Source organism: Ambystoma mexicanum, chromosome 10 (assembly GCF_040938575.1).
Source record: "Ambystoma mexicanum isolate Mex_15411 chromosome 10, UKY_AmexF1_1, whole genome shotgun sequence".
Classification (NCBI taxonomy): Eukaryota; Metazoa; Chordata; class Amphibia; order Caudata; family Ambystomatidae; genus Ambystoma; species Ambystoma mexicanum.
This window is the reverse complement of record NC_090932.1, coordinates 1,672,209,945-1,672,235,660: the sequence shown is the minus strand read 5'-3', so window position 1 is coordinate 1,672,235,660 and position 25,716 is coordinate 1,672,209,945. Positions and strand designations below refer to the sequence as shown.

At 47.5% G+C, this 25,716-nt stretch overlaps 1 protein-coding gene across 5 annotated transcripts in view; it reads right to left on the bottom strand.

Moving 5' to 3' along the window:
* Positions 1-25,716, bottom strand: part of STX2 (syntaxin 2) — a 523,716-nt gene that overhangs the window by 155,491 nt on the left and 342,509 nt on the right. For 4 of the 5 annotated variants that reach the window (XR_011276253.1, XM_069620086.1, XM_069620085.1 and 1 more), the window contains exons 5-6: positions 13,012-13,085; positions 11,154-11,262 (exon numbers count right to left, since the gene is read on the bottom strand). Coding sequence is in view for 4 of the 5 variants with exons in the window: in XM_069620086.1 (XP_069476187.1) it covers positions 11,154-11,262; positions 13,012-13,085 (183 nt within the window). In the remaining variant the exon portion in view is untranslated. Of the gene's footprint in view, positions 1-11,153; positions 11,263-13,011; positions 13,086-13,465; positions 13,599-25,716 lie in introns of those variants that run through there. The other variant, XM_069620087.1, reaches the window with a different exon arrangement.

The window sequence follows — 25,716 nt, the reverse complement described above, 5'->3', positions numbered from 1 at the left end:
GCCCTAAAGTCATCAGGGCCAGTGGTTAGATTCAAAAGTCAAAAAGGACAAACATAAACCAACTTTATCCCAGTCACTATGAGAGGCCTCGGAAGAGATCCTTGATCAGGCCTCCACCGATCAAAGTCAGGAAAGAGTAGTTAAGGGACAGGTCTTTACACCTAGGTAACCCTATGGCGAACAGGTGGGGTGTACCGAATCGCAGGATTCAGACACTTTGCCAAAGGAGGGTGGGGGGGGGGCCTTTCCTTGTGAGGCTAGGGAGGTGAGCTCGCTAAGCAATAATCCCCATAGGGGTGGCGGTAAGCAGGACCTCACTGGGAGACACTCCCCCTGAGGGACAGGGACTCCTGTTCTGTAGAGGAATTGCCTAAAACCCCTTTCTCTAACACCACAACAAGTCCATCAAGTCCGATCACTGTGTTATTGTCACAAAGAATTAAAGTTTCCTCTTGGTACAAAAACCCACCACGAGTACTATAAAGAGGAGTGGTGGAAGAGTAATAATGATTATCCCCTATAACAGAGGAATAAAACGTCCGGCACCACACAGAGAAACGCTTCCACTTGTGGCCGTAGCACGTCAACGTTGAAGAGGCTCTGGCCTTGGCCAGGATGTCCGTACATTCTGCAGGTAAAGAATGTCCAAATACTATGGATGCAGGAGCCAGGGCCTGAGATTCAGGAAGGCTGGTTCGTGGTGCAGAATCACCCCTCCCTCGCTGGACAGAAGATCGGGAAGTAGTGGAAGCCTGATGGACGAAGCCGCCGGCAGATGTAGTAGGTCTGGATACCACATTTGACGTGGCAACACCGGGGCAACAAGTATCATCTTGCAGGGACAGTGTATTGATCACTCGTAGCAGGAGTGGGAACCAAGGAAAAGCGGATAGGAAAGGACCCTCACACAGGAACGAGAACGCATCTCCCATGCTCCTCGGCTGTGGGAACCTGCAGGCGAACTTCTGACATTTGGAATTAGTTGCGAAAAGGTCGATGTGGGGTTGACCCCTTTCATGGAATAGAAGATCCACTTGGCCTGGCAAAGCTCCCACTCGTGGCAAGAACGTAGCTCCCTGCTGAGTGAGTCTGCAATGGTAATCTATATGCCTGCCAGGTGAAAAGGGATGAAAAACATGTCCTGACGAATGGCGCGCAACTGTCCGGTGTGTGCTCCCCAACCTTCCAGGGAAGCATTGCAGGATGACTGTCCCCCTGGTAAGTAGGGACTAGGAATGGGGCCCCTTGCATGAGATAAGAGCGTACGCCCCACCACTGTATTGCTCATCGGAACTCCTTGTTGAGGGTGATCTTTTCTGTCCAAGATCCCGGGACTTACAGCCAACTCGCATCCAGAAACTCCTGGAGAGGCCTCAACCGTAGTCTGCAAAGGAGGAAGAAGTTGATACAGGAGGACATCATGCCCAGCAGCAACTTGATTGCTCGCACAGTAGCCGACTGCGCCGACGACAGGCGGTGCACCTTCCCTAAGATGACCATCACCATCCCTTCCGAGGGAGATGCCAGACAAGTTACTGTGTTGAATTGGGCTCCCAGAAACAGAGCGTTCTGCAATGGCTCCAAGCAGGACTTCGGATAATTTATGAAGAATCCCAGATCCGTCAGCAGATGCATGGTCCTGGCTGTGTGCTTGCTCTCCAGAGTGTGGGAGCGGGATCGGACGAGCCAATCGTCCATGTAAGGGTAGACGTGGATGCCCTCGAGATGAAGATGCACCGCCACTGGAGCCAAGCAATTTGTAAAGACCATTGGGGCCGATTTCATGCCGAAGGGAAGCACCTTGAACTGATAGTCTTGCCTCTGGACCACAAACCGCAGGAACTTGCAGTGCTTCCGGTGGATGAGGACGTGGAAGTAGGTGTCCTCCAGATCCAGAGACGCCAGTAAGTCGCCTTCTTCTAGTTGGCGAGCATGTGCTGCACCGTGAACATCGGCCTCCACCGTCCTGACTTATTTCTGACCAAAAAGTATCTTGAGTACACTCCAGAGCCCCGGAGGTGCTGGGGGACGGGTACCATCGCCCCCTTCAATAATATGGCGTGGACCTCTGGCAGCAGCTGTGCCACATGTTCTTGTCGAGCTACCAGGGGAAAACAAGGACACCTGCATTGGAACTCCAAGGTGTGCCCCTGTTAGAGAGCGTCCAGCACCCATCTGTCGGTGGGATGGTTCTCCACGCGCCGACTAACCTCGCAAGCGGACCTCCCACTGGGGTGCACAAGTGGGGCCCAAGTCCATGGCCGGTTCAGGCCTGTTTCGAGGTCAGGGCTCTGCCCTTTGGGTAGCACTGACGCCGTCCTCCGCTGCCGTATGCCGGTGAGCGAACTCTGTAGGCTGCTTGAGTCGTGGTGCGGGAAGGCTGTCAATAAGGGGTGATATTTCCCTTGGAGGGTCTGCCCAACTTTCCTCTCGAGGAATTAAAGGACGACCGCTGCTGTATGGTACCCAGCGAACATGCCGTCTCCGTGTCTGCCTTGATAATTTGCAGAGACTCGTTGATGGTCTTGCCAAAGAAGTTCTCTCCATAGAATGGCATGTCCAACACCTTGGACTGGACGTCCCTTCTGAAGTTGGTGGCCTTCAGCTATCCCTGCCAACGCAGAGACAATCCTTTGCCCATTTGACAGAACCCGTTGTCCGCAATGTCCACTGTCATTGTAATGGCATGGTCCGAGGCCACTTCCCCCTCCTGGAACAGCACCAGAGCTTCTACTTTATTGTCCTCAGGTAAGAAGTCTAAAATGGTGCCCAATTTATACCATAGTTCCTAATCATAGCAGGACAAAATGTCCAGGGCGATAGCGGCCTTAATGGTGCTGGCAGCCGAATAGATCTTTTGCCCATCGCGTCCAGCTTCTTCGCCTCCTGGTCCGGGGGCACCATGAACAAGGACAACTGGTTCGCCGGGTGTTTCCTAGCAGCAGCTGAGACCACAGAGTCGGGTGAAGGCTGGGGCCTCAGGCACTTGGGGCCGAGTCCGGAACTCTGCATTTCTTCTCGACCCGATCCCGCTTGGGTTAAGCGGTTTTCAGATTCTTCATTAGGGCCAAGCACTCATCCCTTAGATCGTCCAGCAATGTAACAGACATGATGGTCTTCTGTCTGGACTCACGCCTCTGGTAAAGGAATCCTTTGTTTTTAGTCTCAGACACCAGTTGAAAAAGTTCCGGTGTCCTGGACAACATAGCATGAAAAGAGCAGACCTCATTCAGTGGAGAGGCCCTGTGCGGGTCATCCGCGCCCACAGGCTCCCCGTCATCTGGTACGAAGTCATCGGCTTTGTGTCCATCCCCGTAGCCCATGTATCCGTGTGCATGGTAGGCTCCCCAGTCAGGGTCAAGTCCTTTGACCTGCACTTGCGCATGGGAGGGCTCCCGGGAAGCGGTCTTGCAGGGCTCCTAGACCAAGCAGGGACCGATGTGGTTGGTAATCTTTGTTGGATTTCTGATACAAGCGTGTGCAGAGTGGTCAGAATGTCCAAAGACATGTCCCTGGGCTGAGGCATGGAAGGAGTGGTGGGTCTCTTCCGGCGAGGTGGAGGACCAGGCTCACCTTGTGGTGAGCCATCTACAGACACGGGTGCCTGGCCCCCTTCGTGGTCCAAATAATAGTCTTCAGGCAGATTGTCGTCGCCCTCAGAGGGCGAATAAATCTGTACCAGTCACACCGGAGCTGCCAGTGGTTCCACATCATTCTTAGGGTCTGCAGAAGTTGTACTCTTTTCCCTTTCCGGAGAGTTCTAGGGAGGAGCAGCAGCTGTCCCCATTCCAGGGGCCTTCGCCGGAACCGCAGCAGCTGCCTCATGCCATGGCAGTGGGGATACCCGTGGGGCTTCCATCGCCATGACTGTGGACACCACATTCGTTGCCAGCTCCCCTTTTGACGAAGTAGTAGTGTTCATCGACGAGGTAGTCGATTGAGTCGTCGACTGGCTGGTAGCTGGAGCCTTTATCGACGTGACCATTGCTGACAAAGTTGTTTTGGCTGGAGGAGCGGCTGATGGCGTCGCTGGGAGGGGAGGGGGCAGGGCGGCGAGGCAGATCTCTCCTTCGTTACCTTGTCCGCCGATAAGCAGAGTTTTGAAGGAGTCAAAGACTTTCTCTTGGCACCTGTAAGATTGGTCAGAATCTGTCTTCCGTTTGACCACGAAGTGTAGCCAACGGATTCTTCCTAGCATTAAAACCCCCCTATCTGTTGGATACTCAGACAGGAGGATGTATTCCTCGAAAGAATGGAACCAACGAACACCAGGCAAACCTAGGATATAAGAGAAACACGTTAAGTGACTCCTTACAACGATATGTAAAAATAGAGTCTACTAGACAATGACTGACCTCTTAACAAGAAGTCTGACAAGCAGTAAGGCGTCACCAATCCACTAGTCCATGTGAAGGTCACCAAGTACTTCCTAGAACCACCTGCAAAGCATAAATTTACTAGTGATCTGGCAGAACTATGGGGGATGTCTATCATCTGAATGTGTATATGAAAGGTCTTACTGTATGCTCAAAAATAGAGTACTGGGGATGAGAGCTGCAGAAGGAACACCAAGTGAGGGGATTAACCCAAAGGACCTCTTCCCGACAGCACGAGGATGCCTGGAACGGGATGAAAGTCTTTAGTCCAAATGGCTGTGCCCAACGGAATGCGGACGCCTAAGAAAAGGGGAATGCCAGCACACACCGGAAGTCTCAAGTCCGTGTACGGCAAGGAGGGAAGCTCCACCTCAATGCAAGGTCCAGTTGGAGCAAGAGTTCATGAAAAGCCGAATCGCAATCCTGAGAGTTGAATGAGACGCAGGAACTCCGGGGAGGAGCTTAGTGCAACTTAGATGTCCTGAAGGTAAGCAGGGTCCGATACGAGGTGGCAGGAAAACGTGAGGCAACAAACAATCCAAGAGAGAATTCCAGGTCAAGGCACGAGAGTAACTGTAAGAGTCCAAAACAGAGTCTGAGGCAATCAAAACAGACGTGGTCAGATCAAAATGAGTCCAGGAGTCAGGCAGAGGTTCAAAACAGGGAGAGCAATTAAGTAGCAAGAATCCAGAAACACTTCAGTACATTCAGAAGCACCGGAGTTCCCGAAAGGTGTGCTTAAAGGGAGTGAGCCGTATCATGTGATTGACGTACACGACGTGATACCGAGGCCCCAGTGCGAGGACGCCACAGTCTCCAGGGCAACCTCCATTCATTGCCATAATGATTCCTACGGCAAGAACGCAAGACCTGTGGGAAGTGTAGTGAAGACTACCATGCCGTATGTTTGTGTAATAAACGGAATCATGTTTTCTTAGTGTTTGCATGAGTGAGTGCTGTAATCTTACGTTTGGCAATAGCAAAGGTATCAGTGAAGCATGCTTTAATCCCAGCGGAAGCCGCAGGCCTGCCAGCACCTCACTGGTAGGATTGCTGTAGAAGTGGTTGGAGACTGCAACATTGTCCTTCCCGAGCTGGGACCTGCAGCAGCAGTGAACCAAGTGGGATCAACGGCATGCAGCCTTGCCTTCTTTTGGACCCCCACAGGCAGGGTGTCCTCAAAGTATCTCAACCTCTTTTCTGAAGGAGTTCGTTCGGGGGATTGGCTGGTCCTAGGGGAAGCATGACCCTACCTGGAAGCAGAGTCATAGGCCCTGCCCCATTTGAGTCATGCAAGTAGCCTGCTGTAGCGATCCTGCTTTGTCTTTTGAAAATCCACAGCAGACCTTGCACCCTTCCTCATCATGGTCCGAATGCAGGCAATACAGTCATTTATGGTGTCGATCTTCGACGTACACGTACCCCAATCCACATTTTGCGTAGAGTTGAAGAGGCATCTCTTCTCCTCGGTCATGTTGGAAAGTCGCGGAGTAGGCCCAAGCCCGGGTCTTCTCGAAACTCGATGAAAGATACGCGTTGTAGTGTGATCTTCGCCAACAGTGCGTCCCCGCTGCCGGTAGACAACTTTCGGTCGAATAATCAGACAAAAATTGGTCAAAAACTTTACTAAAATTTCCAGAAAACTTGAAATATGAAAGAAATAGCTTGGAGAGCACTATGATGACTCCCAACACTGAAGCGTGCAGTACACATCTGAAGATGGCTACCAGGGGTGGATCTTAGGGAGAGGACCGTCATTGAATGGGGGCATTATGACCCACAGGACAGTGATCGATTTAGAGGAGAAATACAGTTTTCAAACTAAAGTGAAACTCTTTTCTTTTACCGAGGATTCCCAGCCTGACGGGGAATATTCATGAGCATGTGAATCCATTCCAGATCCCATGCTGGAGAATAGTGCTGTCATTCCGAGGGTTCAAGAATTCGATTATTTAGGTATACAGTTTATCAGTGGTGACCGGCATAGCTCATATACACAGACAGAAAATTAGATTGAGCCAATCTCTGGGGGGAGTATCTCTTTTTATGATAATGTGTCATGGCCAACCTCTGCCTATGATTTTGAAGGTTTATGAGGCACAGACAAAGGCAGCAATTGGCTATGGTGCCTCATTATGGGGTTATGCAAACATGTCAGAGCTGCAAACCATGCAGAATAACATTTTTTAAAGACTATTTTCTATTCCAGGTTTGTCTCACAGTTCTCTAGACTCTCGCTGTTCCTCAATGCCAATATACTGCATGCGGTTGTAAGCAGTGTGGACTCTATGAAGCAATACCTCATTCTGAGTCATAGGGAAGCAGATTGTTGGCTGAATACCCTAACAATTTACTGTTGAGAGCCAATACAGCTCATTGGCAAGATTTTATGGATGACCCTAGCTGTCCAATGAAGGCAATGAAAGTGAGGAAATCCAATATTGATGTTTTATGCTGGGTAGAGGTAAGTGCTTGTGGTATCTGAAAGTTTACTTGGATATTTGTATAGGCTGATGCTGCTGTATTATTCCTTGTTACCTATGAAGTGTGTTTTTTATTGTATTTTGTTGCGTGTATTTGTGTGTTTGTTTAATGGATTTTTATCTGAATAAATGAAATAATGATAAAGTCACCATAGTTACTGCAAATTTTTCACACAGTAAAAAAGAGCTCAACACTACTACAAGTGTCAAACTATCCATGGGGCTGGTCTCTGTTCCCCCCAGATTTAAATTCCACATCACTTAAATATAGCAAACCATCAGAAAAACTGATTCAATTGTGCTGCTAAAATCCATATAAAGACCCAAAAATAGGAGTAATTAATGGTATACTGAGTCACTGAAAACTCTTAAAGAATATCGGAAGAAGGAGGCGAAGGAATGGCTAAAGTCTGGAGACCCTCATGATTGCTAGGCTGTAAAACAGACCTGAACATCTACAAAAAGGCATATATCTTTGATAGATCATGCCGATAAAAGGCCCAAATAACTTTTGCAGCCATAAAAAAAGGTAGCCACTCCATGTATCATACCTAATCTCCCCCTCTCCTAACCTGGCTAATAAATGTTTTGTCTTTTTCATGGACAAAATCGGCCCCATTCATATGAATTTTGACTCAGCTAGCTACTCAGCAAGACCCCATATCCGATACCGATTCTGCAATATCTGCCGCACCGATATTACCCTCTCTCGTCTTTGCCCTAGTTAATTCAGTGGAAGTTATGAAACTTATTCTTAATTGAAACCCACTCATTTTAACTATGACCCGATTCCAGCATACCTTGCCAGACAACATGCCTCCTCATTGAGTGAGGAGATTACTACTTTTAATAATGCATCTCCAGCCCAAGGCTGCGTACCATCTGATCTTAAAAGATCTTATTTAACTCCTCCATTTAAAAAGCAATCATTAGACCACAAGCCATTGTCCAACTATCAACCTATTGCGAGACTGCTATGGCCTGCTAAGATCCTTGAAAAGAATTGGGACTGTACATTGCATTCTCAAGACTTATCAATCAGGATTCAGGCCAGGGCACAGCACTGACACCGCCCTTGTGGCCATGTGGGATGACATCTTGAGGGCTGCCGACGAGGATGGCGTCAGCATCTTAGTCATGCTGGATCTATCGCTGCGTTTGACACGGCCAACTTCAACATACTTATCTCCAGACTGACAAAGGTGGCATTGGTCTCGGAGGAATCTTTCAAATGGGTCACATCATTCTTGTCAAATCTCCCTCAGCAAGTTAAAATGTGATCTTACTACTCCGACTCTCTACCAGTCAAGTGCAGTGTTCCATAGGAACCCTCCCCCTCGCTTCTACATTATTGAACCCTTATTAAATAATTTTTCTCAGTTTAACTTGAATTATCAGAACTATGCAAACGCCATGCAAACCTACATTAGGCTAAATAAGCACCTGGAAGCAATATATCATTAGCCTGTGCACTTAAGATAAAAGGTTGGATGCTAGAAAACAAGCTCCAATGAAATCCTTATAAAACTGAGATTGCGTTTGGATCTAAAAAAACAAACTTGCCTGCATGCATCTCTGCCACCCATGTCCAGCCCTTTTAAGAAGGCCCGACTGTCTTTTCCACTGAAGTAAAAAACCTTGGCTGTGTCTTAATCTACAAGTCAGCAAGACCAACAAATATGTCTATTTTCAACTTAAATTCTTCAAGCCTCTCTTGCCTCATTTCTGAAAAAGATCGTCCAGCTGTCGCTGGGGCTTTGGTTTACTCTAAATTAGACTATTGTAATGATCTTCTCATGGGCATTCCAACCAATCGGACGCATCGCCTTCTAGTTGCCCAGAATACGGCTATTGGGCTGCTTTTCAACCTCCCTAAGTCAACCCCTGTTCTCCCAGTTCCGCAGGACACTACATTGGCTTCCAGTTAAGCAGCGGGTCCTTAACAGAACCTTTGTTTGGACTTTAGTGCCTTCATGACCTGGCTCCTTGCTACCTTTCATCTAAAATGTCTATCGGCCAAAACGTTTGCTACGGTCTGCGGGTCAAAACCTCTCGATTCCCTCAAACACCATTGCGGGCCCACAAGCCTGGAACTTGCTATCGGCTGATCTTTGAGAAATCCATTCCCTGCCCCATTTTAGGAAAAGTTTAAAAGCATATTGCTTCTAATAAATGATATATCATCTCTTTCTCAGCTTTGTTTGTTGTTATGACACCTGCGCCCAGATGGTCTGCCTGGTCCCTTGGGATTTTGCACAATATAAATTACCAATCAATTCACTTTCAACCAGCACCACTTGCGAGCCATCATAGTTCAAGAGAACAACTCAAGTGAATGCTGTAACAAACCAGAGACACAAGTCTGTAATAGAGCTCATATTCAGTGATGGGTACAATGTGCTGGGAGTACCAGAGGGGGAGAGGGAACAGAACGGGCTGCATAACCCACCAGACCAAGAAGCTTTCCAAGTGGGACATACAATCGGCCAGAAGCACGGAAACTGCTCTCCTGAACATTTGTGAAGACCTGCTCTCCAACCTTGACTCCAACATCCCTTCTGTCCTCAGCCTACTCGGTCTCTCGTCCTCCTTCGATACGGTCAACCATACCATCCTGCTCAACAGTTTTTGTGACAACCTGGTTATCACCAATCAGGCCCTGGCCTGGCGGACCTCTTTCATCGACCATCCCAGGTCCAACTTGGATCCTTCCTCTCCTCCCTCTCCGGGTCTGTGACTCAGTGGACTAATGCATCCACTACAGGGGCCTGTGTTTGACCTCATGGTCACAGGTTCAAATCCCAGCATCCTTTCGAGGTCGACAAAATGAGCACCATTAAGTTGGGTAACAAACATCTGTTATTAGCGCCAAGATGCCCCTTTGGAGGTGAACGTGTGCTTTACAAATACACCTGTTCCGTTTATCTCACTCTCTGACTGTGGTGTTCCATAAGGGTCTAACCTCTATCCCTGGCTGTTCAACCAATACTTGGCACCCCTTGCCCACAGCATTGCTGCGCTCTGCTCCAACTTTCAGTGCTATGCGGATGACACTCAGCGAGTCTTCAGGCTTCCCTCCGCCACGTCCTCTCCTTCTCTCATCTCGGTCTGTCCGCTATCCAGGAGTGGTGTGCCGCCAATGATCTCTGCCTTAACGCCAGCAAGACTGAGATTCTCCTCATCGGCACACCTGCACCCTCCTTTTCTGTCACTCTGGCCAGTCTCCCTTGGCACTCTTCCTGCTCCCACCTTTGAGTCCAAGAACCTCTGGGTCATCTTGGACTCCACACTCCTTTTCTCCTCACATCTCTGATGTTTTCAAGAAGTCAAACTACCAACTCTGCCAAACTACTCAATACCTCTGAGCAGGTCCTCAGAGTTATTCTTCCTTTCCTCTCTTTCCCCCAGAAGCTCACTGTCGAGCTCTGGTTCTCTCTAGGCTTGACTATTGCAACAGCTTCTTTCTAAATCTGCCTGCTTCTACCCTCTGCAACTCATCTAGTACAGGACCGTGAGACTGGTCCTTGGCCTCAAGCCCTGGGATCGCATGCCTCAAGCCCTGAAATCTCTTCATTAGCTCCCAGTGGCCACAAGCATTACATTCAAGACCTGTTGCATTGTCCACAAGGCTTTCTGGGGCCTGGGTCCAAAATACCTTCAACTCTCCCTCCGTAAATCCCTTCCCACTCAAGCTCTTTGCTTCTCTAACTCCTGCAGGGTCAGTCGCTCCTCCAAGCAACGAGTTTGGGGTAGATCTCTTTCCTCAACTGGGGCCTCCCTTTGGAACAGCCTCCCTGCCACTCTAAAATTTGAGAAACATCTCTGGTTCCGGAAGCACCTCAAGACATTCCTCTTTGCATCTGCCTTCACTCTGCCTCTCCCCTGCTGATCTGTCTGGATTGGTGCCCTGCACCTGGCTACCCTCCGACTTCGGGCCCAGGGCCCCGCCAACCCATCCACTCACCATCACTGCCTCCTGGCAACCCCTGCACTTGGGTTTGTATCTGTAACCCTACCATCCCTTTACCTGCACTTATCAGGCACCTCTTGTCTGCACGTTAACCATGCACCTGCCACCCTGCTGCTGTTTTTATCCCTTGCTTAGCACTTCCACTTCTCCCCTCCCCCCTGCACTTTCCCACTTCCTGCTCCCCTGCACTAGCAAGTTCTAAATGTCACTGGGCCTAGTAAGATTGTTGTTTTGTCCTCCCTCGTTTCCCCTCCGTTGCCCCGCCGCGCTATGAAACACTTGTGTATGAGCGCGATACAAATAAAATATCATATTGTATCTTACTGATTTCTAGCTGGCGCTGTATCCGTCCTTTGCTTCGTTCCCGGAAAAACGTCTGTGTTTCATTATACTCCGTCATGGCTTCCACAAACTTTCTGGACAATACTGAATGCTGTGAAAGAACAAAAACATGGTGTTAAAAAAAAAAAATAGAAAATGACCCTGTTGGTCTCAGAATTCAATTCCTATGTAAGATGGATTGTGTCTTGTTAGTACTTTATGTCAAAGTAAGAATGCCAATTTTTCAAGCATCTTGTTTCAATATTTTATTTAATTACAAAAAGCAAAGTTTGAATGAACTACATGCCCTTACAAAAGCTCAGTAAGTAGGTCTGCTCGTTGGGTGAATTTCAGTCAGGGGGGATAGTTAAGTTCTCGCAGTAACCAGCACATACCTCTAAAGTATGATGAATATGCGTTTAACTACTGTAAGACTAGAATATGCATAGGTGTGTGTGTGTATGAAGCAAAGCAGTACAGCAGAATAAGTTGCAAACCCAGAAGGTTTTATTTTCGGTGAATGTATGTTTTTTTTTTTCACCCTCTGAAAATGAATTCTGCTTGATGAAGGGTAATGGAACGGTGGAACCAGCCCCTTCCAACATCTCGTCATTATCACAAGCTATCAGGACCCTGTAGAAGCTCACCTCTTTCGCGAGCTGTCAGTCTGCAGTATTGACCATAGTCCTTCGAGCGTAGAAGAAATCTGCACTTGTACATAGCTCAGAAGAAACGTAAACACAGGGACTGAGATGGGGGTTCTGTATGCAGAACAAAAACAAAACACACGATTGCACACCTATGTCTATTGGATATTAACTAAGAGTAGTTAAATTGGTGAGGTGCAGAGGAGAGTAACGCAACACTGGCACTGGGTTGCGATGAACAAAGTACAGAAAAATGAAGTGTCCACGGTCTGTGGATCCCTCGCGTCCCCTGCACACTCAGGAGATTATATGGTAACAAACAATTGATAAATAAAATTCAATTTGAGTTAGAAGTTTGTATCTTGACAAGACTTATTTAAAATGAGTAAACTTAATTCAACATGAGTTCGTGATTGAAACAAAAGTTTTAATTTAACTCAAAAAAGTAGAGCGGAAAAACGTCCAATTGTAAGCACAGAGTTACAATATTACACTCATATGGACAAACTGTTTTCAGAAGTGATTGCTATTAAAAACTCAATGCGTTTCGGAAATACAATGTCCTTCATCCGGAGTGGTTATCTGTGCGTACATTTCAAAACATTCTGTGATCCAGATTTCTGATCTCTGGAGGGTACAGACCAAATAAGAGTCTCTGAGTTTGCATGTATAGAGATGGTACACGTGTGGATCTTCAGTTACATGAATAGATTGGCGGGGACAATAACTTGCATAGGTGCCCCACTGTGATTCTGCCTGTGTTTCATAACTGGAATGGTTACCTGTAGATATCCTGAGTATGCAGACACACAGACCATAGGGGGGACTGCATGGTCTTGAGGTCCTTTCAGGTAAACCATGTCCCTCATCTCTCAGTGTCCCATCAATTTAGTACTGTACACATGTAGTACATCATACACTATATAAATTGCAATATTACATAACCAGTTTAACTTAAGTCGATTGGTCACACAGTTATAGTGCATTTATCTCAGCAAGAAGCCTTTAAATATATCCCCTCATTCCACTACCGCCACCCACAAACAGACCTTTGTAAAGTTATCCCTCATTTTATACAAACGTACAAATAGTAATCTCGTTCTGAAACGCCATTGATGGTCCATAGCACAATGTCTACTGGTCAACCAGCACATCGGTTTAACCCCATTGTGTGCGCCCTACCTTCAAATTGCTACCAGAACAGACTTTCTTACCTGGGTTTTTCGTATCCGGAGATTCACTGACGTCCTGTTCGCACTAGATTCCTGTTCAAAGCTCTGTTCAATAGCTAAAAAGGATAGAAAAGAAGAATTATGAATGAGCAGAGATTCTAAACATTTCCGTATCATGAGACCATTCTTAGAAATGTGTTGTGCCGGACAAAACAACAAATTAACTCCTTCAGCAGGCCACATCCAAAGAATACATTGACCTCTAGTGTGGCTGCCTATAACCGTAGCAATGGAAGACCATACCATGCTTGCCCATACACTAACTAGTTTGTGACACGCGGTAGGGCACGTACTTCAGGTTCAAACATTTTTTCACCAGAGTGTATAGATTTGTTCAGACTAGAGGCTAGAGCGCAATGGTGAGTGGATGTACATAGCACATTTATGACTAAAACCCACGTTAGAAGGTGGACTATTCGCTCATCCGTGCTCTTACCGTATGTCAAGCAGTACAGAATGGAGGCTAGTGGCACCTCCAAAGGATCAGCAGCTGTTTGAGCCCACTGGGATTCATTCCCAACGCTCCTGTCAAGGCGCAGTTCATAGAAGGTGTGCAGAGTAGGTAAGGACGCAGCTCCTGGTGAACTCACAATAGGCACATAGTTCAAGAATGGTACTCTAGTGACTATTACAGCAAACAAACATCCAGACCCTTCAGGATTATGATCACCGGACAAGTCATATCAGTCATCAATACACGCATCAGCCAAACAAGCTATGGAAGTATTTCAGCAAGAAGAGCCCAGTTCTTGGCCACCAAAAAGAAACCGCCAAGGCCACTTTTTAATCTCCTCTATGAGGAAAGATGTTACAGTTGGCATTTGGAGGGCTAGGAATGCAAATGAGCACTCTTGTGGAAAATGTTACACTAACATAAACCAACATAAAACGATGTTAATGCAGGCCCACTCAGCTGTTTTGGGGGACAGGTTTAAGACAGCACATCTGGTAGTACACAACAGTTTCCCTAAAGTGAAGTCTTTATTCTAAAGGACCATCGCCCTGAATTTGAAAAACTGCAAAACATCAGAATGTGAAAGAGTCTTCATGGAGAGTTGACCAGACACACAGCAAGAGAGGCTGTGGTGTGTTACTAAACCAATGGATTTGAGTAACTTTGCAAATTTGATACAGTTTTCAACAAACTGGAAAGGGCACCCCAAACCTACATTGGCACAACATGGAATCTATTTTGTCCAATGCTATACATTATTCTGGTTCACAGCATTCTAGGGTGGATCGCCAGCCTGCTCAGCTAAAATGGCTAGCTTTCTTTACAGTAGAGCAAGCATCAGGAAAGAGTCTTGCCCAGGAAGACTCGGGAGGTCCAAATTCAATTTCACAAGACAGCCTTTGTTCCAGGAGAGCGTGCAAAACATGCCCTCTCCACTAACCACTGGCTAGTGATAGTTGACTCTTGGTGAGTAAGAAATGGTGTGCTGTGTGTATGTATAGAATTCAGGTGGCAAGTGACTTATGGCTAAATAGTAGCTTCGTCCATGCATTTTTAACCCCCGTCAAGAATCTTATGCAGATAGTCAGAGGTTAAATACAAAAATTGCAGTGTGGTGCAGATAATTTAATTGTACCACTGGTAACCAACGACACATTCCAGCCTTCGAGGCACAGTTAGTTCCATTAATGCAATCCTCATGTTGGATATCTAATGTGCTTAGGAGTTTAAACGAGCCAATGCTTAGTCACTTTTCGCTGCAAGAACCCACCAACATTTTTAAAGGGAAATTTGTTTATGGATACCAAACGCTCTTTGGGGTATAGTCTTGCCAGAAATCCACCCTATTCACCATCACTGGTTCTCAAGACTACACAGTGGTCAAGAGCGTGTTTGCCTATTTAAGGCACAGACCATTAGTAAGAGAACAGCTTTTCTGCCATTAGTTGTAGCTGTGGAACCAATGTGCTTACTGATGCTACTATGTGCAATAGCTGAGAAACAGAGGGACTTGGGGGGGCAGGAGGCAGGAATTGGCACAATCCCCTTTCTTCTGATCGACCAAGAAACCAGATTGTGCAGAGTATTGCAGACTGAATAGAAGCTCATTAGATTTGGTCCCAGAGAAAAGCCTGAGCTTCACTTAGCCGAATTAAGACTCAGCCCAATTCAGACTCAGCCAAATCCAGACGAAATGCATGAGAATATTAGGAACCAGCTACATTGCATCCCGACAGAAAAGGGGCATCGCATTGACACTTGGGGCTGTACGTGTATGTTAGGTAGATTTCTATTTTTATGCACAATCTACATCTGCGAGGCCCCCCGAGCACTTTTTGCTGAACTACTGGATTTTTGGTCTGTTCCCCCGAGTGAGTTGGAACCTTTTGACCCTATATTTTTACCTCATACTTTTACCCTATCTTTGGGATCCTTTTGCATTTTTTATTTATACCTTTTTCGGAGTAATGCTTGCCTCCTGTCTTTGCCTTTTGCAGCACACAGCACGCTCTGTGCAGTGGTGCTTGGGGCCCTTTGGGCTTGCATTTTTATGTTCTGTTACAGGAGGATATTTGTATCCTTCTTATCTTTTCCTATTCTGAGATCAGCACACCCCCACCTTATGTGGAGTGCTGAGGTGCTTTGTATTCCCTTTCTCACCACTCCTGTAGCTTTTTGTTTACAGTGACAAGCTAATCTGAATGGATGGTGGCAGTGGTTTTATCCTACCTACTTTTGTATAATTTATACTCTCAGGCTGTACTCACAACCGCAGTTGTTTGCAGAAGGGTCACCATTAACCCAAAATGGTGACAGTGTTCTTTTTTTCACCAATTCAAGATGGCTTGCCCTTGCTTGGTCCTCCTCCTGCCGTGCAGGGTGGGGGAGGTCTTTGTTTGACTTCGGTTCACCTACCGCTGGGCCAGGAGAGGAGCTGGGCCCAGCGGTAGGTGAATGGGTGGTCTGTCCGAGAACCACAGTCTGGCCGGCCACCAGGGAGCTTAAAAATGATGCCGAGGTGCCGAGATTCCTTTATTTCGCAGATCACCCTCTGGACCAGGGGTGTGGGCGCGAAGGCATATAACGTCATGTCGTTCCATTGCATCTAGACTGCGTCGTCCAGGGAGCCGGAGCCCTGCCACTGCCAGGAGGCAAACTGTTGGCATTTCCTGTTGTCCCTGGAGGCAAAAGATCCACCTGGGGATGCCCCCACCAGAGGAAGATCTCTTTCAGTACCAGGCCGTTCAATTGCCACTCTTATTTGTCCGCCCCCAGTCTGCTGAGCCTGTCCGCTTCCAGGTTGGATTCCCCCAGGAGATGGACCGCCATGAGGTAGATGTCGTTCTCCAGAGCTCATTCCCACATGCAGACTGCTAGATTGCACAGCGGAGGGGATCTGGTGTCCCCCTGCTTGTTGACATGGTACATGCTGGTGGAGTTGTCCGTCTGGATAAGAACTGTCTTGCCCTCGATAAGAGGGAGAAAGGCCTTAAGAGCCAACCATATGGCCTTCAATTCTAGCCAATTGATGTGGGACTCCTGCCGGATCCAGACTCCATGGACGCTGTGGTTGTCCAGGGTGGCTCCCCAGCCCTCTAGGGAAGAGTCAGTAGTAACTGAGACCCGAGGGGTCGGCTGTCATAAGGGCTTGCCCTGCCTCAGGTTGGAGTCCGCGGACCACCATTTGAGGTCCAAGAGGAGAAAGGGAGGAATGCTTACTGGCTCCTCTTGGGAGCCCTTCTCCTGATTCCTTGAGGCTGCGAAGTGCAGCTGCAATATCCGCATCCTGAGTCTTGTGTGGGGCACGGCCAAAAGGACCGCTGCTATAAGACCCAGTAGGTGTTGGTACCACCAGGCCGAGCTCATGGGCCTGGAGAGGAAGTGAGCTGGCGCTCTCTTGATGGCTGCAATCGTGTCCTCCGAGGGAAAGACTCCCACTGAGCTTGTGTCACAGATGAGGCCCAAGAAGGTCGGGCTCTTCGTGGGCTGCAGCGGAGACTTCTTGAGATGGATAGTGAATCCCCCAGGTCGTGGAGTGTGTTCATCAGTGCGGAGGCAGTATACTGAACCACTTCCAGAGAGGTGGCCCGGACGAGCCGGTCATCAAGGTATGGGTAGACTTGGTGGCCCTGGGTCCTTAGGAGGGCTGCCACTGCATTCATTAACCTGGTAAATACCCTGAGCGCCGAGTTGAGGCCGAAAGGTAGTACCTTGAATTGGAAATGGAAGCCCACGATCGTGTAGTGCAGTAAGGAACGATGTAGCTGCCAAATCGGGACGTGTAGATAAGCATCCTTCAGATCCTGGGGGCACCTGCAGTCTCCCCTGTCCAGTGTTCCTGCATAAGAGCTGGAGAAAGCATCTTGAATTTTTGAAGAGGGACGGAGAGATTGAGGGTGGAAAGGTCCAACACAACGGTCAGGCCAACCTGGTTCTTCTTCTGCATGGAGAAAATCCTGGAACAGAAGCCCAAACCTTGCTGGAAAACTGGGACTTCTTCCACTGCCTGGCTCTCGATGAGCGACCGGATCTTGTCCCAATCTGTGGAAGAGGAGGGGAGGAGGGAGGACAGAAACGTACTGGTAGGCGTACCCCTTGGAGACTACAGAGAAGATCCAGGGGTCCGAAAAATTCTGGCACCAAAATTGCACGTGAAAGGCAAGCCTGCCCCCCACTGGAGACACGTGGACCCGAAGGGGCGTGTCATGCCTCCTTTCCCTGCGAGGCTGTTCCGGAGGAGAGGGACTGGAAAAAACCCTTGCCCTCCCCCCTCTTTGTTGTTTCCTTCGTAAGAATAGATAAAGACTTTGCAGTTTGCAAGCTGTTCTTTTTATCTAATTCCTCATCCGTGGTGGAGTGGAAGAGGTTACTACCCTCGAAGGGAAGGTCCAATATGCGTTCCTGGACATCGAGATTAAATTTAGTAGCCCGGAGCCAGGTCTTCCTTCTCATGTCTGTGGCAATGCAGATGGCCCGGGCAAAGGTATCGATGTGGGCCACAGTGGACTCCATTATGTCCTGCGCTTCCCAGCCTGGATTCTCCTAGTCCTTCCTTGAAGCGCACTTGGCTATGTGCCAGAAGTACTGAGAGGAAGTCCACAATTTCCCGCCAGAGCCTTTGGTTAGCAGCTGGCATCCGCGTTAGGCTGACACAGGGGCAAGGAGGCGTTGGAGTACAGCTTTTTCCCCAGTACGCCTCCAATAACTTCTCCTCCTTGCCTACCAGCGTCGAGGACGAGGTAGCCGAGGACGACTGAGGCTTGGAATAGAGTGACGCTGCAGCTATCACGGATGAGTGCGGTTGAGGATGCGTCGAAAGCAAGAGTGTGTCCCCCTCCATCTGCCTGTACTTGCTGACAGGCTGGGCTGAGTGTGGCTTGAGCCACCCCTTCTTGGCCAGGGCAACTACATCTTTCTGCATCGGGATCCCCGTTTTGGTAGGGGGCCTTAGGGTGAGGACCTCTGCCAAGACCCCCTCCTCAGGCTGCTCTACCTCAGGCTGAGGAAGGCCCAAATACCCTGTCTAACCTGCAAGGCGTTCGTGGAAGGCACTGGCTGAAGATGGCGTGTCGGGGTCCTCCTCCTCGTCAGTGTCCACCAGGGTGTTTGGGGGGGGGGGTAGGGAGGTGGAGCTGGTGGAGGAGTGCTGGGTGCCGTGGGCTGCGGAGTGGAGACCGCGGAGGCTGGTGTGGAACCGCCTGTACTGTGGGAGGCAGGTAAGCCGGAATCGGAAGAGCCGGCAGGGGCAGCGGCGGCTGCGTTGGTGCCTGTAGCACCAGAGCCATAGGAGGAATGACTATGGGGGCTAGTGGGGTAACCTGGGGGAGCATGTCCCTGGTGGCACCCCAGAGGATGCCCCCCACGCTCCCATCTGGGGAGTGTGCATCAGCCCTAGGAACCTTTCGAAGAACCTGTCTTTGGAGGCTCTAGAGGTGGCAGGTGACATTGACCGAGTGGCTAACGAAAACTGGGGCCGGGGGACACTGCCTGGGGTGCAGGGGAAACCTGCCTGCACTGCTGATGAATAAACTGTAGCCCACGCACCTGGTTGACACCAGTCTTACCTTGTGACTCTTTCCTCCACCCGCGCCCCAAGAGGGTATCGGACGAGTGGCTGCCATTTTGTTCAGCTGCGTGCCACGTACTGAAGTCGTGGTGCCTGGCTCGTTGGAACCAGCCTCATTCAAGACGCTTGGTGTTGGAATAAAAGGCCTATCCCGCACCTCAGGCTGTGACCTGGAAGGTGTATTGCCCTCGGCAGAGCTGCCGGTAGTGCTGCGTGAAGGCACCCCCTCTGAGAGGATGCCGGTACTAGAGCATTGCCTGTTGGGAGTAACCTCGGTAAAAGAACCTTGCGGTCCCTCAGCACTGAACCCGGAAGGATCCGAAGATCCCTCGGCCGTGAGGCCGGTAGCTGGACTAGCCTCGGTACGTGTGCTGGTGCTAGAACCCAACAGGGGTGCAATGGTGAATAGAGGCCTTTCCTTCGGCCTCGAACGATGTTTGACGAAGTCCTTTAGGGCCTCCGTAGGAGACTTCTGGAAGAGCTCCCTCCACCTGGCTAGCCGGTTCTTCAGTGCCTGTGGAGTCAGGGCTACGTACGCAAAACAACCTTCCCAGCCGTGGTCAGGGCCAAGGCAGCGGAGGCAAAGGGCATGGGGGTCGGATGTAGGGAAGAGCCCCTCGCAGGCTGGACACCTGCTGAAGTCGACATGTGCCGGGGGAGTGTGGCGTCGGAGGACCAAGTACCTAATTGAAAAGAAAAAGAGAAAGATGGAAGAATATCCGGGGAAGAGCGCGTGGTATTACATGGCCAAAGCCAAACCCAGGAGCGCTGGTGAATTCGGCCCGTTCCCGTCGACGCGGAAAAGGGGACTGACAGGTGGCGCCGGTGGGTGGAGTCAGGGGAGCGCATGCTCCCAGGGCCTGGTCCCCACGCGCCTCTAAATTTAAAGGGGAAGAAGATTTTTTCTGGTGAAAATGCAGTATGGAGAAAAGGGGACGAGACGTAGGAGTATTTGAGTTAACTTCTGGTCACAGCGTCGAGGGTGCTGGTAATGTGAGTTCCAACCATCAGAGGACCAACAAAACTAGCTTTACTCTGGGAATGGCGTCTTGCTTCGCTTATCTTTAACAGTGGATAAAATTGAGACCGTTCCTGGAAACAATTGTTTTAGAACCGTCTTCCCACCTCTTAAAATTACTCGAATGGTGCAGGGGTAGGGCCTATTTTATTAGGAAGGTTTCAGTGGTTTGGCACTGTACAATCAGTCTTGCATACTCAAACGGATCCTCTGAATGAAGGGAGCTGGGCAAATCCCTCCAGACCATCATGCTAGATTTGGCCCAGTGACCACAATTATCCCCCAGAGTGATTATCACTTGTATGGCTTGGTGAGGTGCATACCTGGAAACTCATCTGGGTTCAATCGTGTGGGCTGGTACCACAAGACCCCAAGATTTTAAGGTTTTCCTTCAAGAGAAGTGTGCACGCAAGGAGTATCCAACAGGCAGTAGAAGACTCCAGCATGAAAGAAGTAACCATTCCATCGGCATAGATGGGTGCTGCTAGCCCGGAGATTGGGTATGTCCCCACATGGGAGCAGGTGGCGGCCTAAAACATAAAACTACAAACTCAGCACTAAATGAATAAACGTGTGCCATGCCCAAATGGAAAAACATGTGTAATATACAAAAATATTGATCGGATTCAGTTAAAAAATTATACATAATTCATAAAAACCAACAAGGCCGGCTGCAAAACTTTTTTTTAAATTAAAACAGTCTCACTATACAAATACTGAAATTCTAACAAATGAAAACACTGAAACAGTTGCTAAACATCAAATAACCATACACAAAAAACATATGCAAAATAATGTAAATTAATTTGCATAAACTGATCTAGATAAAGCTAAAGAAAAGTATGGTAGACTTGCACAACGTTTCAGCTTAATAAAAAAAAGAAAATCAAAGATTATAGAATGGATTCACAATATATTAAAAATCTGCTATATTCCACCAAAGTGTTCTTGATTCACTACTGTGGTGAAAAATTCAAAGTATAAATAAAGTATACAAAAGTAAGGCTTACTCAAGCAGAAATACTGCGGCTCTAAACATTTAATAATGTAAAAAATTAAGCATAGCAGGAAAGTGCTACTCACTCCAGACACACACACATGTCAGAGGAATCCAAATGCATAGGAGAACGTGCCAAACTAGCACTTTCCATAGTATGGACTACCTAAAATAAACAAGACTAATAAGGACCTGGTCCAAATATTGAAATCTTGAACGAGCAATGTCAAGCAATTTAATCACTCGCCACTTGTAGAGGACCTAACGGTTTAAAAAGGTGACCTTGAAAATGCTGCCAATGATTTGGGAGACCGAGCAAGCCAAAACATGTGGTAGTTGCAAAACACTCAGTGTGACCTGGAAAAGATGTTAAAATACGATCACAACTCTCAGCTGTGCAGCCTGTCACAACAAAAAGGGAAAAACATGGAGCCCATCAGCACGCATTAAAGATTGCGGTTCTTAGCGCCTACAGTCCTCGACTACATTTGCAATATCGGGTGGGGGTCAGGGTGCTGCATATAAGTGTTGGCTAACACCGTTGCGCTTATTAATGCTAGAGTGTTGCACTGCATGAAATCTTCATAAAATGAGCCAGGTGGTGTTGCCCGTTAGTCGGCCATCTTGGCGAGGGCAGGGGCTAAAAATGGCCCCTAAAAGTAATATAAACAGTCCTGGAAATATGTCTCTCTCTACCATCTGGATATAAAGTTACATTTAGTTTGTAACATAGGAATAAACAACATTATAGTGGGGTGCCGACCTGATATGAAACTATGATAGTACTTCAAGGATAAATACTTGCTCTTAAGGAGGCAGTTTGCTAAGAAAGGTTCCATTTGTTAAAAACGATGAACCATGATGTAAATCAGTGTGGATGTTGGTGCATTATGCAAGGACCCTTTATTCAACCACAGGTTAGATGCTTGAACATCGGTTAACAATTTCATAATGTAATTTTGCCACGGTATCTTCACCCTAGACTGAATTTTACAGTACCACTTTAATATCAGATTGCATAGATAACCATACCTTAAGCGGTGCACTATTCCATACCTCCAGAGGCCTGTAATTTGTGGGGTCTTCTAAGCGCCAGCCATCTGAGCTATATAACCCTATGGCATTAGCGAGGCATTATAAATATCCATTATTATTAGAACAGGATGTAGTCTAAGGGTTAGGCCGAATGTATCAATGTGCCTCCATTTTGATATAATTTTCTAGCCGCTGTACAGATCAGACCCAATGTGTAAAACAATCCTCTCGCCGGGATCCTCTCACGACGACTCGGTCTTGGTAACATTAAGGTTAAGGGAAGTCATGAACTGCATATATCTATTAGTCAATATTTGGAGTGATCATGTGGTTCTGGCAATGCCATATCGTCAGCATAGGCTAGGACAGATGTTTGTGGGGCCACAATCTGGAACATTCACCTGACTGATAGGCATTTTCAAGATTATTTGTATATAGTGAAAATAGCAGGGGAGCAAAAGCACATCCTTGCTGAACTAACCGCTCCTATTGATGTCAAACCAGGCAGTACAAGCCACAGATCGCACCACTCTAACCGATTCCGTGTTAGGCTTGTGAAGGTCCATCAGAATCCTAAGCAGGTGTTCTGCTACACCCTGTGAACGCAGCACCTACCACAGCCTTCCTTCAATAACCGAGTAGAAGGCAGTGGACGGATCCATTAATGCACCCTATCATGTATTCTCCTCGACAGTCAATAAATTAGCCAAAATCAAATGAAGATTTAAGGCCTGGTTCGGCCCTCCCGGGGACAATATGTTCTGAGAATATGTTCTGAGAATTAACCCAATCATTTATATAGAACAGAAGAGCATGTGCAAAGGTTTTAAACACGCTAACAAGAAGACATATAGGCTGATAAGATGTTGTGAGACCATTGTTTTTATATATTGGGAACAATAAAGCATTCTTCCATGACATTGGGAGGGCATTAGTATTAAACATGACATTAAATAAAGATTGACGAACCAGAAAGTGGAATCATGTTTAAGTAGAACCACTGACACCATCTGGTCCAGGGGCTTTACATGAACGTGAATAGATTTGCATACAAATACAAATTGCCAAACATTTTAACAGGGGCAACAAACAGAGTTCCAAGCTATATCGATCATTTCCTTTTTCTAAAGGCCAGCTTGTATTCTCGCCTACACTGTCCGATTAGCATCAAATCAATTGAGCTTTCAGTGGCTTTAAAATTTAATTGTGGGTAACTTACATTTGCGATCAAATCAAACAACCCATTTTTATTGTTAACTCTTATCCTTTACTTCTGACACACAAAAACCTATCGAAGAGCATATAAACCCCTCCATCTCATTGTTTAATGCTAGACCGAATCCTTCCAAAGCCTCATAATTCAAGATGTTCTGAAGAAAAGCTTGATCGTTTATTAGCACATGTGAGACACTCTACCCTAGTAATCCCGTCAATACCTGGGGCAGCCACAATTATCCGCCAATTTGAGGGTAAGGGAGAAAAGTAAATGATTGCTCATTGGCCTGTCCACAAGGCAACAGTCATCTATGTTGGATCAACTATTTGCTGAAATACAAATGTAACCAATAAGGCTTTTGCGCGGATGACCTACAAAAGACTGCTTCCTAGTTTGATCGGAAGGAAATCGTCCGTTCCATTAGTCGCCCTTAGTCCATGATCAATTAACCAAAAAGCTTGATGTGACCCTGCAGGGTCAGATCTACGATCCTCAACGACTGGGCTAGCAATGCCGAAGACTTTGTCCAGCTCAGAGCCATACAAATCACTCCCTGGTCCATCTCCCGTACGTACATTAGTGCCTCCCCCATCCCCTCCGAATATCTACTAGTTCTTGCAACTTATCATGGAATGCATTCTTAGACTAGTCCTGAGCAGATGTTTTGGCATTATATAAAATAAAAAAGGTGGAAAGTGGCTTCCAAAAGTCTTTTTGACACACTGAAACACCCCATATTCATTACACATGGGTTCTGGGGGGTCTTTAAAGTTGTAGAGAGAAAAATAGCTAGTCCCCCTGTATTTTCAGCCCCTCTTACTTTTGGTAGCTGGAAGGGAAAAAGAGCAAAACCATCACAAACTAAATCTTAAGTAGTCAGGTCTCCTGAAGAATGATATCTGGCCATACATTCGATGAGATCATTTTTCTGTGGATTACTTAATGCGCCAGCGACATTCCACAATAAGATCCAGAGTTGCGATTCTGCAATCCAATTACAACCAGGTGACACTTTACACGGTCGAGCTGGCAGTAAAATGCTCATGCTGTCAAATCTACACAGGCCCTTGGTCCCATAGGGACAGCATTTGCTAAATTAGTGGCGAACAGCATCCTCTAAGGGCCAGGGCTTATATACATCCTCAATATGCCCACAGAATGCTCTGCTGTCAAGCACAAATTTATATTAAGGCAATCTATCTCCTCAAGGTTCTCCGCAGTTGAAATCTATTACACAAGTGGGTTGCACTGAATTGAGGCCACCCTCCCCACAATTTCACCCCTTCACTGACTGGGGAGACTACCTTTATCGCTTAGCAGGGACAGGAGCCTAAAGTCAAAGTTTATGGTTGTTCCCTTGCACTTCCCTCTGCCACTGCAAATGAGGACAGAAGAAACAAGGACAGCAATCCGATGTTCGTGCATCTAATGGGCAGGGTCAAAATAATAAATCGGAGGCCACTTGAGATGATGCAAAGGAGAATATGGTACAATCATCCTTCATTTTTTGCAGCATAACCAACCCACGGTGCAAGCAAGCTAGGATGAATGTCAGGTAGTGTTCCGCCAATGCGCTGCCTGATTGATAAGGGTCATTTCCCCCATTATCCAATGGGAGGGAGGCACATTAGTCATACCTGGGCCATAGTGGGGAGACCACAGAGGGTAAATGGAAAATGTGCCCGGCATTCCCCACGCAAATCAGATCTATTCTATGCTTTTCCCACCTCTTTTGCAGTGCCCAGGGGACCCAACTTTGCTTCAACCGCAATAGTGGGTGCTGTGATGGAACTAGCATTTCTTTCGTAAAACCACCCCCATCCCCGAACAGACTAGTTCACTCCTTAGAGGCACCGGCAATTCCTTGTTCTACTATTACATTTGAATATATAATGAAATCACTCCTCCCCTGGTTTCCCTCATTTAGACACCACACCTTAGGATTGCACAAATTCAGGGACATATTTACTGATTCCTGGTTGATGGGAAGGACCCCGTTCCTCGTTAAGGGCACGTCGGCTGGCGGACTGCTTCATAACTATGTCAGATGGACTTGCAGGGATTCCCAGCCTATGTTGCCTGAAAAATAACGACAACTGTCAAATAGACACTTCCAAATCAAAGAAGTATTTTGTCATGGCTTTACTTAAATTATCCAGAGATTACATTTTAAGAAATACCCTAAAATGGAGGCTTAATCAATACTTTTCTTCGCAGCGCATGCACCGCAAAGAAGCTCACGATCACTACCATAGTAATTACCAGTCTATTTGGTCTAATCCATCATGTCCATGCCAGTTAGCTCCTGAGCAGACCGCACAGTGCCACATTAGGGTGCGGGAGTCAGTACTTCTGCTCCCACTTACACTGTGGAGGGACACTCACTATTTGTTCTATGTTG